At 43.7% G+C, this 14,985-nt stretch overlaps 1 protein-coding gene across 2 annotated transcripts in view; it reads left to right on the top strand.

Moving 5' to 3' along the window:
- Positions 1-5,812: 5,812 nt before the first annotated feature.
- SNTB2 (syntrophin beta 2) overlaps positions 5,813-14,985 on the top strand; it is an 85,075-nt gene continuing 75,902 nt past the window's right edge. For both annotated transcript variants that reach the window (XM_036347004.1, XM_036347003.1), the window contains exon 1: positions 5,813-6,410. In XM_036347004.1, the coding sequence (XP_036202897.1) occupies positions 5,831-6,410 (580 nt within the window). In that variant the 5' untranslated portion in view covers positions 5,813-5,830. The remainder of the gene's footprint in view (positions 6,411-14,985) is intronic.

Raw genomic sequence — 14,985 nt, 5'->3', positions numbered from 1 at the left:
CACATGTGGCTGTTCAGCACTTGAAAATGTGGCTAACATGATGAAGGAACTGAATTTTTTTATTTTAATGTAAATATCCATGTTTGGCTAGTGGCTTTTGTATTGAACAGCACAGACCAAGCTAGTAAGGCCTAGCTTTGTGTCAGTCCTTTGTCTTCGGGGAGTTAAAGAGCTTAATACTCCACCTGCATTGAGTGCCTACTATATGCTATGTACCAACAACAGATGAGAAGAGGACCCCAGCCCTCAAGAAGCTTACCACCCAGTTGTAACAAGTAGATCAGTGATGCTATAGGAGAGATGAGCTTAGAGAAGGGGCACTTAATCAGCAGGGTTGAAGGTAGGAGGAGATGGTCCTCAAGCTAATAACTCTTCGAGAAATAGGTGGTAATTAGCAAGGTGGAAAAGAGAAGAAAAAAATGCATCCCTGGAGCATTCTCAGTGCAAAAGCCTGAAGCCAGAGAGAACATAGCCTGTCCAAGGGACTGCCAGAAGTTGCACATGGTTAGTACCCAGCATGTTTTAGAAATGGAGGAAAATGAGGCTGAGAGGGCAGGCAGGGCCTAACCACAGGACTGAGAGCATGCATGTCTCATTCAAGGAAACGCCCTTCCCTGCAGGCGAGCAGCTTCCCTGGTTGATAGTAATTAAGAACCAGGTGAGGTTGCTGGGAAAAGTAAGAGTAGAGGAAACTTCCACAGAGGAAAGCTAAGCATCTTAGAAAAGTATGTAAAAAAGCTAAGTAGATTTGGATAAAGAACTCTTAAGCCAACATGTAGTGAGAAGTAAGTAAGACTGGTAGGAGTGAGCCTTGAAGTTTGGTTAAAAATTGTCATTCAGTGGAAAACATAGTTGTGAACCACTCATATTCAAAGAAATAGCACATTAAAAATGCCCATTGATCCCCGCAGTTGGCTACTTCGTTAACTGATTCAGGAGGGAGTTAAAGCTGTGGGACAAAGGCCAAGAAATACCATATGCATCAATAAACATGATTTGGTGTTCAAAAGCATATGAAAAATAGGGGTTGAACTTGGCCGGTATGGCTCAGTGTTTGAGCATTCATCTGTGAACAGAGAGGTCGCGGTTTGATTCCCAGTCAGGCCATATGCCCTGGGTTGCCGGCTCAGTCCCCAGTAGGGGGCGTGCAGGAAGCAGCCAATTGGTGATTCTTTCTCATCATTGATGTTTCTATTTCTCCTCTGAAGTCAATAAAAATACATATTTTTAAAAAAAACAAAACAAGAATTGAAGCGGATTATAAGACTGCAAGTCTTATGAGGTACTGGAAATTCTGTCAGAACTAATATTGGGGAAAAGGGGATTTTTATTTTGGAACCTTATATGAATTTCATGGCAAATTATGTTATTTCCATGATTGTCAATTTAAAAGCGATGGTAATTTTCCATAACTAAGTGGATTCAATGAAACTAGCCTTCTGCTTAGTATGTCCTTGCTAATATTTTCCTAAAAAGAAAGTCACAGAGCTACAAAACTGTCACCAGCTGCTTCTCATTAGTAATGTGGTTAGCAGATGTGGGTTTTCATAGTCATAAAGCATGAGATAGTTAATCCATTTTTGTGGGTTTCAGATGGATAGTGATTTATCTTGGCGGGATACATTTTTAAATGTGCTTGCATCAGCTGAAGGATATATGCACCTTTCCCTCTTTCACTTCATGTTTGTGCAGGAGAGAAAAATACATTTTAGGATATTTCTCCTGGAAGGCAAAGGAGTAAGGCCCACTGAAAAGGACAGTTGATCTCACTGTCTTCTAACTGGGGCAGAGTTATGCGTGGATAATTTTTCAAAGTTGGATGTTAGATTATCTTACAAGCTTATTTCTCCTTTTGGCCTCTTTAGTAGCAATTGAGCAGTTCTTGCTTTTGTTCCTCTGGCACCAGGCCGCCTTTGTGGTAGTGACCTTCAGGCTTGCTAAGGGCTGCAGTTTTGCCTGGGGCCCTCCTTCCTTATGAAATTACACAACACTCAAACCTTGGAACCAGCCCCAGATCCACTAATTCTTTCCTTTGACGGACTCTTGGCAATATGTTCTCCCTTTATTCAAGATCTGTTTGTCACCGAAATTAATTTGGCCATTTGCCCTTTAAGCCTGGAACCAAATGGTATCATGGCAGGCTCATTCCTAGATAAAGTATAGTTTCTGAGCTCCAGAGTTTCTACCAAAGGTCTTATTGTTGCTGCTGCCGCTGAAGGTCAACAGGTAATAATAACAGCAGTGGATTGGATACTTTTCATGGAACTCTCCCAGTGTGGCAGGTACAGTGCTGCTCAGCGCTTTGCACACGTCATCCCAGTCAACTCTCACCACCACCCTCGGAGGTACAAGGTGTCTGGATTCTTCCAAAAACAGAAACTGAGGCCCATGACCTCAACCCCTTGACCATTGTCATGTAGCTACCAACCGGCCACATACGACTTGAACCTTGTGCTCTTAATGACCGTGCTATATTATACTGTGAAGGAGAAGGAAAAAACAGACCATTGGGTTTTGAGAGGGCACAGAATCTGAGCCTGAGTCATAGAGTTGTAGGAAATCAGGGAACTGAGAGCTCTTCCAACCTCCTCCTTCTAAACTAGCAAAGATTTCTGCCTTGTTCTGAGAAATAATAAGGTAACAGCTTGAGCAGAGGAGATTACATATTGATAGGTGACAGGAATGAAAGGTTATTAGGAATTATCTCCGCCATTTCCTTTTTTAGAAGTAGATAACATGGCTGTTCAAAAATTATCTAAGCTTGTCTCCAAGTCCCTGGGAAGCGGTGGAAACAGATGCGTACTCATTTTATTTCAGATTTCATTATCCACAGTAAGTAGATTTCCACTGACTACCGGAGATCTCCTACATGGCAATTTTCACTCTGCAAGGAACCAGTAACCTTCAGAGGGATTATATGAAATGACTACAGCCCAGGAGGCACTGAATGTCAGTCAATCACAGTTTAATGAGTTCCTTTTCTGCAAGGCAATATTTTTTGAATAGTGGGGAATAAAAAGAAGTCTATGGGTGGTCCCCGCCCTCCTGTATTTTTAAACCTATTTGGGCAAACCAGCCAAGCATGAAATAAAATTGTTCAAAGAAAAAAAATCCCAATGAATTGTGTAGACAGGGGAAACTTGGTAGGTGGGAATCTTGCAGCCCTTAGCAAGCCTGAAGGTCACTATCACAAAGGTGGCCTGATGCCAGAGAAACACAAGCAAGAGCTGCTCAGTTGCTACAGAAGAGGCAAAGGGAGAAACAAGCTAATAAGATAACCAGTCCAACATCCAACTTGGTAGGTAGGTAGCGGTTGAAAGGGGCAGGAGGTGTTTGGAAGGATAGACTCGGGCAGGAATTTGGAAGGCATCATTGGGAGGGGCTGACTAGGTGAGTTTGAATGTAGTCATGTGATTGTTGAAAATTAATTTAGGTTCTGATGGAATACCTTGTATTTATTTTTTAAAGAGGAAGCTAGGAAGGCAAAGAAATCAGTTTGGTGTTCCACTTATGCATTCATTGATTGATTCATTATGTGTCCTGACAAGGAAAGGGTAGGGGCGGGGAGAGGAGGGAATTAATGTGAAACTTTAGCATATCAGGACAATGCTCTAACCAACTGAGCTACCCTGCCAGGGCCTCTAATGGAATACCTAGTAAAAACAGCTTGATAGTTTGGGAATTTTTATGGATATAGTTCAAAGTAATCCAAGTATCAGTCTCCATTACCTTCTCTCCTCCCAGGGTTAAATATTTTGTTATATAACGTACTATCTTATATAAGTGCTCTCATTTACAATTTAGTTCAAAGATCTGTAACTTCCTCCAACTCTATGGACCAAAAGGTCTTGCTACTTTGAGAGAATTTCCAGCACTTCCCTTTTGCTAATAGATGCCCTTAAGTGCCCAACCTCTGGGTGATTACATTAGTAAAAGTGTTCAAAATCGTGCTCAGACTGTAAGGAATCAACTGCTAAATGCTCTCTAATAAGCAGAAATTTCACGTAACTCAGACCTCTGGGGGCTCACGCCTCAGCTGGAGCAAAGCCAGAAATGTCTGGGACTGCAGGTGTACTGGGCACATCAGGACCTGCTGGAACAGCAAGCTGGCCTCACTGCAGTTGATTTAGGAGAGGGCTGGAGGGTTGAGCTGCTGCTGACATTTGCAGCTTTGAAAATCCTGCTCCATTAATTGCAAAGTGGATTCTGCTGTAATGATTTTTTTTTTTTTTTGTAAGATAGTTTTCTCATTTTGAATTCTTTCTTCATTTGGGTTCTGGGTGCTTTCCAGTCTATTTTTATTGTTTTAACTCCTGATATAGGAGGCTCTTTGGAAGTTTTGCCAACACATGAATGCATTCATAGAGTGGTGCATGGACATGGATTACTACGAGCTTCAACACGTACCTTGTGAGCAAGCAGGTATACAGCCCCTTTTACAGGAATTGGTGCACACTCCCTCTTGCAGCCTGTAAACCGCCTCCCTCCACCCCACCCCCAAGGAAAACATGGGGATTTCACTTTGACTGCTGCAAGAGGGCACCTCAACTTCATGTGTTTGCTGAGGTCTTCCTTTCTCGGCAGTGTGATTTCTGGACCCTCATTTTTGAGGTTTGAGGTATGTTGTTTTCCTCCCGCTCTGGACCGAGCGATAGTGCCCTGAGGTTTGTGTGTGTGTGTTTTTTTTTTTAAAGCACTGGTCCAGGAGGCTGTTTTCTCTGCTTCCTCACTGTGGACTTTGGGCCAGTTGTTGGCTTTCTGGGCCTCATCTTCCTCAGCTCTTCCATTCCATGAAGCTGGAAGAAGTGGGAGGATAGCATCACCCCTGTCTTTGGATAAAAGCTGCTGTCGGCTCTGCAACACGCATACAATTTCTGGAGCTCTCAGATACACTTGCCCCAACAAAAGGCCACGGCCTCCAGAATAAGAAAGTTCTGCAAACCCAAATTCAAATTCCTTGATATTTGATTATAGGAGGCTTTTCACACTTATACTTGTTGCCTCCACTGGGCTTATGCTCTGTTCACATGGAAATTCTGGCAACTTCCTAAGGAACCATCATTCTGCAAATATCTTTGAGGCCTAGCGATTGTGGCTGCAGTGCTGAAGAGGACACCTTCCTTTAACGTTGCGGCAAGTAAACAGATGATTACAACGCAGAGTGCATGCTTGGAATCCTGTCTCTGGACCTTTGCCGCAATTATCTCTGCTCCACCTATTCACCTTCCATTGTCACCTCTGTGAAGCTGACCCCAGGCCTAACTGAATGTTTCTTACACTCTATTCTCAGGGCGTTTTCTATCCCTTAACCACATGCTATCACACCAGGTTGTTTGGGTCTCCGTTTTCCTCCCCCACTAGACCGCTAGCGCTCCGCTGTGGTACGACTTCTTCGGCTCATCTCCAGGCCTCATAAAGAGCACACCAGCGGAGCCCTCGGTAAACACAGAATGCACCAATCAGTGCAAGCATGAACGTGCAACCCCGTCTTGCAAAGTGCTTCTCGAAGCTTCTGACTTTGCTTTCCGGGCCTAGGCAGCTCCGGTGAATTGCACGGTGTAAAGGTCAGGAGTTGGCGGCGTGGGTGGAGGGTCCGGCAGAGGCGAAAGGAAGGAGGAGGTAAGATGGGGCGCCACTCGGCTCACGCTGCCCACGTCCGGTGGGCTGCAGGGGACTGGTCTCCCGGCAACTCCTTCATCTCCCGGAAGCGGCTCGTCTCCCCGCCCCCTCCGAGGGTGGGCGTGGCCTCATGAATAATGAATCGGCAGGGGGCGGGGCGGGGCCCGCCCCCTCGGGCGGGAAGGGGGAAGCGCCGAGCTGCCTGACTGGAATGAGGGTAGCGGCGGCGACTGCGGCGGCGGGAGCGGGACCGGCCATGGCGGTGTGGACGCGGGCCACCAAAGCGGGGCTGGTGGAGCTGCTGCTGAGAGAGCGCTGGGTGCGGGTGGTCGCCGAGCTGAGCGGGGAGAGCCTGAGCCTGACGGGGGACGCCGCGGCGGCGGAGCCCGAGCCGGCGCTGGGGCTGGCGGCGGCCGCCTTCAACGGCCTCCCGAACGGCGGCGGCGCCGGCGACTCGCTGCCCGGGAGCCCGAGCCGCGGCCTGGGCCCCCCGAGCCCGCCCGCGCCGCCGCGGGGCCCGGCGGGGGAGGCGGGCGCGTCGCCGCCCGTGCGCCGGGTGCGGGTGGTGAAGCAGGAGGCGGGCGGCCTGGGCATCAGCATCAAGGGCGGCCGCGAGAACCGGATGCCGATCCTCATCTCCAAGATCTTCCCGGGGCTGGCGGCCGACCAGAGCCGGGCGCTGCGGCTGGGCGACGCCATCCTGTCGGTGAACGGCACGGACCTGCGCCAGGCCACCCACGACCAGGCCGTGCAGGCGCTGAAGCGCGCGGGCAAGGAGGTGCTGCTGGAAGGTGAGCGGGCGGCGGGCGGCGGGCGGCGGGCGGCGCTCACTTTGTCTCTGCCCCCTGCCCCTCGGCGGAGCAGCCCGGTCCCTCCCCCTCCGAGCCCTCGCCATCCCCCGGGCCCGGTGTGCTGGTGTTTGGAGGATGGGAACACGGATGCTTCTTGCGGGAAAAGTTGGGCCGCCGCCGAAGTGTGGCTCGCGGTCCCGAGGAAGCGTCGGTGGGGATTTCGTAAAAACGCAGCCGCGCTCGAGAGCCCCGCCTGGGCGCGCTGAGCCAACGCCGGGAGCCTCGGGGGCTCGCGTCCTGGAGGTCTCCGTGCGCCTCCGGAGTCCCGGGCCGGCGCCTTCTGCACTCCCCTCTGGCTCTCCGGGCGGGCGAGTTTGTTAAAAAAAAAAAAAAAAATTATCCACACGGATGCCATCGGTATGCTTGGGCAAGCCACCAAAACGCCGGTTAATTTATGGGAATTTAACCCATCATTGGCTCTCAACAATAACCAGAGCGGATCATGGCACTTCCTTGAAGCCAGGACGCTGAGGCAGCAAGTTCGTGTGGTTAATGAGCCTTGCTGAGCGGCGGAGGCTCACGTGTTGGGACATTCGCTGCCAACTAGAGTTTTGCCCCTTTTGCAAGAGGCTGGTGCCAGCTTCCTTCCACTCACAGGCGTGCTGCTGCGCGGCTTTAAGCTTTCGGAAGCCTGAAATGGTACATTGCAAGATAGGTTTGAATAGCCAGGATTATTTAGTATATAGGCTCCCCCCCCCCAAAAAAAAATGTATACACACACTTGGAAAAATTGTAAAGGCAGTGTTTATTAAAATTCATTTCATTTTCAAAATTGAGCTCTCAGCTGTTAAAGTGTGTATACATTTTGGGGCGGGAGGGGGGCGGGGGAAGACACCCTGTATACGCGGTCTGTAACCTGGATCTTTGGCGGTGAATTTGTGGGACTCAAAGGCAAACTCAGTCTCTTCTCCTTGAAGGACTCATGCATGTTGGAGGTGATAGAGTATCTGTATTGTAAATGTGATCTGAAAAGCCAGTTACTTCAGAAGTTTTTGAGGCATCGGCTTTCTTTTCGCTGGTGATTCAGCCATTCAGGAAGCATTTATTGCCTGCCGAATATAGAAGCGAATATAAAAGATGATGTGTCTATTTGTTCTCTACTGAAGGAAATGATAGAAAAATGCAAGACGTACCAGTCATTGATTCTGTGGTGCGAGCTATATATAAATGCCAAGGGAATGTAAAGTTAGGAAGTAGTTAGTGAAAATCAGGATTAGTCATGGCGGACTTTTTCAAGGAGCTGAATCTTGAACCTGGTCTCCAGGGATGCGACGGACATAGGCAGAGATGACTAAGGAGGGTATTCCTGGCAGAGGAAGAACAAAGGGGAGGGGGAGGGAGTAGGGGTGGGAAGGGACCAATCCTCAAACTGAGAAGCCAGATCTCCTGCTTGACAAAGTGATTTTTACTTTTTTCAAAGTAGCTAGTAAATATTTGGAAAAATGTTAGTTTGCAAGAATATGGTTTAATGTGCTCCAGTTGAAATTCCAGTGTTCCACATTATAATATCCTATTTATAAATCTTATATTTTTCTTTTTTTTATATTTTATTGATTTTTTACAGAGAGGAAGGGAGAGGGATAGAGAGTTAGAAACATCGATGAGAGAGAAACGCCAATCAGCTGCCTCCTGCACACCCCCTAACTGGGGATGTGCCCGCAACCAAGGTACATGCCCTTGACCGGAATCGAACCTGGGACCCTTGAGTCCGCAGGCCAACGCACTATCCACTGAGCCAAACCGGTTAGGGCAATCTTATATTTCACTTGTAGGTGTAGGTAGACAGTGCTTAGAAGTTAGTGTTAATAAAGCAACAAATAAGAAAAACAAACAAACAAACAAAAACTCATAGACACAGACAACAGTATGGTGGTTACCATAGGGAAGGAGCATGGGGGTGGGGATAGTAAAGAGCAAAAGGGGTTAAATATATGGTAACAGAGAAGATTTGACTTTGGGTGGTGGGCACACAATGCAATATACAGATGATGTATCATAGTTTTGTACAATTGAAACCTTTATAATTTTTTAACCAAATGTTAAAACCCCAATAAAAAAAAAAAGAAATTAGTGTTAATAAATGGAGTAAAATTATAGATTGTGGCTTGGTGGTGAGTATATAAAAAAAACTGTGTGTTTTTAAATTGGCCTAGCTAAGCATTTGGTTATAAATTCTTAGACCCAAAATATTGAATGTAGTACTATTTATGTAGTACTCAGTGGAGATGCTAGTTTGAATATAATTTGAACCTGGTATTCATACCAACTAAGTGAAAATCATCTAGTAAATGTTTTCATTACTTTAAAATAGGCCACATGTGCTTTTAGAAGGTTTACAAACGGTGGCATAATAACATTTACTGAATGCCCTTTTACCTAACACAGGTTCTACTTTACTTTCCCATTTTTGTAAAAGACAAGCACTTTTTGTCCTTATATGTGGAGGGAAGTATAAAATTGCGCTTTCAAGCCAAGGGATATAAAAATAAAATTACTTAGAATAAGCAAAAATCACTGAAAACAGTGATTTAATTGATCCATTCAAACTACCTAAAATTGAGAGCTGGTATCCCATCCAGGTAGGCCACTTTTTAAAAGACAGAATTTATGTTTAGCTCTTAAAGTTTTGGAACTGTATTGTTCTTTCATTAGATGTCTCAAAACTTGAAAAGCTGCCTTGACATAGCACAGTGATGCTCTTTTGTGGTACGGGCAGGGAATTTCAGGCATGCCCTTGCCACCCCCAAGCAAAGGAGAGCTGTAGTCTCTGGTTGCCTGTGGTTAGGGAACTGAGTTAAAGGGTTCCTATTTATCTCATGGATTTGTAGGGATTATTCATTCATACATCTAACATTTATTCAACTCTGCCATGTACCAGAGGCATTTGAAGATACATAATTTCTGCCCCTCAGGAAGTTTGAAGTTGAGATAAGAAATAAGTGCAGCGCCCTAACTGGTTTGGCTCAGTGGATAGAGCGTCGGCCTGCGGACTGAAGGGTCCCAGGTTTGATTCTGGTCAAGGGCACATGCCCAGGTTGCGGGCAAATCCCCAGTTGGGGGTGTGCAGGAGGCAGCTGATCGATGTTTCTCTCTCATCGATGTTTCTAACTCTATTCCTCTCCCTTCCTCTCTGTAAACAAACAAAAAAAATCAATAAAAAGTATATATGTTTAAAAATAAGTGCAGCAAAGGGCTCTAATAATACAACTCTAAGAGGACACAGCATAAAGGAAGAGAAGTTTATAGAAGAACATAGCGGGGATCAGAGGTTGAGGATGGCCAGGAAAAAGTTGATGGAGAAGTTGACGCTTGAGTTGAACCTTCCCCTAAGAAGGGAACGCTGCTACCAGTAAAGACACACCGTGAGAGGCATTAAGAAGGTAGTCTGCCCAGTGAGGGTAGAGTACAAATGAGGACTTTGTGGTCAGACAGATACAGGTTTGTTTCTGGCTAGTGGTTTAACCCCTAGGCAAGTTACTCATCTTGCTAAGCCTTAGTCTCCTCATCTGTAAAACCAGGATAATAATAATGCCTCCCTCAAAGGTTGTTTTTCATTTGACAGTTTATGTGCTGGGTACTTTATAGGTACTGGCCTATAGCAGTAAACAGCAACAATAACAAAACCAAAAAAAAAAAAAAAGTGTGAATGAGAAAGGTAGGACTGGGCCATGAAGATGTGCCTTGAGTTAACAAAGACATTCTCAGAATAGCCAGGATAACACATTGTTAAAAGGCTCCATTTTACTTGATAAGAATAAGAATTGTTTTAGGTTGAACAGGTTAAGAATGAGTTTGCATTTCTTGGATGCAAACACCTTTTTTCTAATCTTGTTTTCCTGTTTTTCTATCATCTCTGGTCTAGGCCAACTTTTTTATCCTTAAATTTTGCATTTAGTTTTCCCCTACTTCTGACTTCTCCTCTTCACACTTACTACTCAGAACCTTAACACTTGCTATTAACACTGTGCTTGTAGTTTTGGCTAGTGTTTGTTGGCACTGATATGAAGATATGCAGAGATAATACAGATTGTAAGCATAAAGGGTGACTACTTACCTGTCAGATATTATATGTTGAATTTACTATATCCTGTATGCTAGAAATAGGATTTATCCAGAAAGCTTCTAGAATTTATATTTTTAGGGCAATAAAATTGGTTAAATGAACATGAACTAGTAGACTATACATCAAAAAGTGTTCCAGATGAGGTTAGGGAAGACAGTATAATGTCCAGGTTAGGGTTTGATATTTGAGAAAAGATCAATATTTTTAAAAGTCTCATTGGAATATTGTTGGTGTGGGAAATCATTTATTGCCGAAATATGGTACTTAAAATATTGCTATTGAATATACTGAAAAGAAAATGGTTAAGTGTATAGAGGAAGTAGATTGGCATGAAAGTTAACTTCAAAATTGAAAATAATTTTTGTATCTAGAATGGTTTGAGATTTTGAGTGTCATATATGATATGGCTTGTTGTATATGTTAGGGGACATGTAGTAAATAATGCTGACATTATTATGCTGCTAAATTAAGCTAGCTTAGATTCCTACACTGCCATTTTCTTTGTATGTTGGACAAGTTGAGAGTTTCCTAGGGAAAACATAACAACTAGTGTCAGAACATCTGTATTTCTGCGTTTTTGTTGTTGTTTAACTAGCCTCTTTCTGTTTCACTTGAATGCTAAGACAGACGTGTTTGTATGAGAAGCTATGTCTTTGCAATCAGATTATTTATTATAGAGTTCCCTTCATGTTAAAATATGCTCTTTAAGTTATTATCAAAATACAAGAAGTTTATTGATTCTAATTCAGAGTAATTATGAAAATTCTAAGAATACTTTTAGAAACCATAACCAGGCTTTAATTTAGATCTCAACTGATGACTTGGTAACTTCAGCCTGTACAGTTTGTGTTGTGTAATCCTTACAGGATAAAAGTTACTTTACTTTGTGATCAAATGTGTGTCTTTGTACTTGTAGATAAGATATGAGTACACCCAGTGGCTATAGAACAGTGGTCATTCAAAGAATCAATCACTTTCCTTAGCTAGATTAGCACACTATTCTAACTGAACAACAATAATGTTGCTTGCTTACATTTTCCACTAAAATGCCTTGCATTTTTATGAGGATTTTGAAATTATCTGTGCATTTTTATCTGCATTTTCTCCTCTGACCTTTACACCATCCTTTGAAGTGGCGGGCTGTTTTATCTTTGTTTTACAGAGGATTACACTGAAGTTCATTGAAATTAGGTGAGTTACCAAAGGTATCAGAATTTCTCTTGATTTTTAAAGGAAAAATTTTATGTTTCTTTTGGACAAGAGGAAAAATCTTACCTGGAATTTAAAAAGTTGTAAAGTCTCATCTTCTAGATGAGAAATCAGTGACCCAGAGAGGTTAAAGTGGCATGTTTAAGGTCACCTAATTAGTGGTGGAACTTGGACTAAAACCCAGTGCAGCGCTTTCTCCCTTGTACCGTGCTGCCTGTAGTCAGTCAGTCAGATGTTTTAGTACCGCCTATGCATCATCATGTTGCAGTGTGCTCTTAAGAAAACAGTGTGCTAAAGAAGTTGAAGGTGGTCCCTGGTATCTAAAACAGACTGACATAGGTGAAGAGAAAAATGCCACATAGAGAGTAACTGCTAAAATGTGTAGTACTCACTCTTCAAGGGTTCTCTGAAGAGCCTAATACGTTTGTAGACAGGAGTTGAGTATGGCTTCATGGGGAAAGGATCGTTTGATCTGAGATGTGAAGGGTAGGTTGCTGCTCTGTATGGAAGGCCATCTAGTTGAGGGGCTAACTTGAGCAGAAACCAAAATGAGTGTAGCATGTGGTAGGAAGTGAGATAGGAATGGACCTCGGGATAGAAAATAAAGCTGGGTAGGTAGGTAAATTGGAGCCAGATTATGCAAGGCCTGAAAGCCAGCCAGAGGAATTTGGGCCTTTTTCATTCTGTCAGTCAACATTTATTTTATTAAGTACCTATTGCAAACAAGGTGCTGTGGTAAATGCTGGGAATTCAAAATTGGGAGTAATCCCTGCCCTTTAGGCTAGTAAGGAAACAGTTATAGCAGGCTATGATCAGTGCTTTAAAAGAGGTGAGCACATGATGCCCTGGAAGCAGAGATAGAAGCTCAAAGGAGACAGCTTGTCAAAACTAAGAAAGTGATAAGTATCTGGTGTGTTGAGAGAAGTAAGCATGGTGAAGTATGGTAAGTGTGTACCTGGAGAGCGGGCTGGAAAGGTGGACAGAAGCCAAATCGCCAAGGGCCTTGTATGCAGTGCCAAGCAGTGGTCTCTAAGTGGGGTGTATATAGGGTGGGGCAAAAGTAGGTTTACAGTTGGTGAGTATGTGAAACAGTTTATTGTTTTATTATTTATTAATTTCTACACAAACAACTGTAAATCTACTTTTGCCCCACCCTATATTTGCTTCTCAAACTGAAAAACGGTTTTAGGCTTTATTAATATTTAATGTATAGATGACACTGGATCATTCTCTCGCTCAGTCTTATAAGATCGTGCTATTACACATTCAACATACAAGTGATGTCTTGAGGGGAAGGGTGGAAGCTTCACAAAGCAGAGGAACTGGTAGTGGTGACCTTACTAATTTGTCTGCTATTATCATATTGCAGTTTACTTGCGTCTGATTGAGTGGCTTTACTTTATATTGTCTGTTTTTAACTAAATCTTCACACAGTGAACAAGTGGCTTAAAGATTTGTACAAAGAAACCATGGATTGAAGATAATTCTAACACAACAAACAATAACAAAGCGGTAGAGCTGACATTTCTCCTAGTAGGAGCTCTTTGTCACATTTCAGGGTAATCATATCTGTCTAGAAGTCAGCCTAAAAAATGAATTTGCCAAATAGACTATGTGAAATGTGGATTAACACATTATCATTAATCACTTCACCCTGAGAATATTGTACTTTGAGACATATAGTAGCTAATGATAGTATGAGTTCATCAGAGATATGTTTGTGTACTTATTTCATCTTTATCTCATTCTTTCTTGAATTCTATACTCTATAGGTTTTATAATATATATTACATACATCAATGAATATTCAGAGATTAAGGGTATAGACTCACATTTTTACTGAAGGGTATGTACTGTTAAAAATTTTAGGCCTGGAGCCCTGGCAGGTGTGGCTCAGTTGGTTGAGCGTTGTCCTGTGTACCGAAGAGTTGCCCGTTCGATTCCCGGTCAAGGCACCTGCCCTGGTTGCAGGGACCCCAGTGGGGAAGATGCGGGGGGAGGGAGGGAGCCTATCGATGTTTCACTCTCACATTGATGTTTATCTCTCCCTCTCTCTCTCTCTAAAAATGTCAATAAAAATATAAAATAAAATAAAAAGTTTTAGGCCTGGGAAGCCACTCAGGCTTTATAGTGCTTTAAGTGAGAAAATGCTTTAAATGAGGGTGCACTGTCTTAAAAAGTTTAGAGTGGCAGAGGGAATGTAGGAGTTCAAGACGTGAGAAAGAAAAAGCAGTTAGAAGGCTGTTGTGACACCATAAGGATAGTGACGCTAGATAAGACAGTATGAAACTGAAAAATATTAAGGACATAGAAACAGCAGGTCTAAATGATCAGTTTGAAGCCCTGGCCAGTGTGACTCAGTTGGTTGGAGCGTCATCCCATAAATTTTCCTGGCCAGGGCACATGCCTAGGTTGCAGTTCAATCCCCGGTCAGGCGTAAGGCAGCCAGCCAATATTTCTCTCTCACTCTCTCCCTCTCTCTAAAATCAATAAACGTATCCTTGGGTTCGGATTTAAAACAAACAAAAAAATTAAAAATTGTTTGGAGGCTGAAGGAGAGAGAAAAGTGGAGGATAACTCCTAGATTTCTGGCTGGGGAAACTGGATAGCTATGAAACCAATATGAACAGTGGAAGGACTAGTTTTTTTGGGTGAAGATAAGAAGTTTGATTTGGGCCAAAACCGGTTTAGCTCGGTGGATAGAGCGTCGGCCTGCGGACTGAAGGGTCCCAGGTTCGATTCCGGTCAAGGGCATGTACCTTGGTTGCAGGAACATCCCCAGTAGGAGGTGTGCAGGAGGCAGCTGGTCGATGTTTCTCTCTCATCGATGTTTCTAACTCTCTATCCCTCTCCCTTCCTCTCTGTGAAAAATCAATAAAAATATATTAAAAAAAAAAAAAAGAAGTTTGATTTGGGACATGTTAAGTCTGAGTAACCTGTGTGACCTCCTGGTGCAGAAGGCCAGTAGTTGGTTTGAAGTACAGGTGTGTAGTCAGAAATGTCAGAGCTGAACTGAAGATTTAAGATGTCAGGGTAGAGGTGGTAATGGATGCCTTTTGTGGATGTAATCATCCAGAGAGTGCAAATTAAAAAGAAAAGTAGAACCAGGATGGAAACCCGCAGAACCCTTCCATTTCAAGTGAAAGTGGAGAAAAAAGAAGCAGGAAAGATAGTCCAGGATGTAGGGAGAGAGTCTGGAGAAATGGTGCAGTGGAAGTCAGCGAGGCAGGAGTTTCAAAAGGA

Source organism: Myotis myotis, unplaced genomic scaffold, assembly GCF_014108235.1.
Source record: "Myotis myotis isolate mMyoMyo1 unplaced genomic scaffold, mMyoMyo1.p scaffold_m19_p_19, whole genome shotgun sequence".
In the NCBI taxonomy this organism is placed as follows: Eukaryota; Metazoa; Chordata; class Mammalia; order Chiroptera; family Vespertilionidae; genus Myotis; species Myotis myotis.
This window is presented reverse-complemented; position numbering and strand designations above follow the sequence as displayed.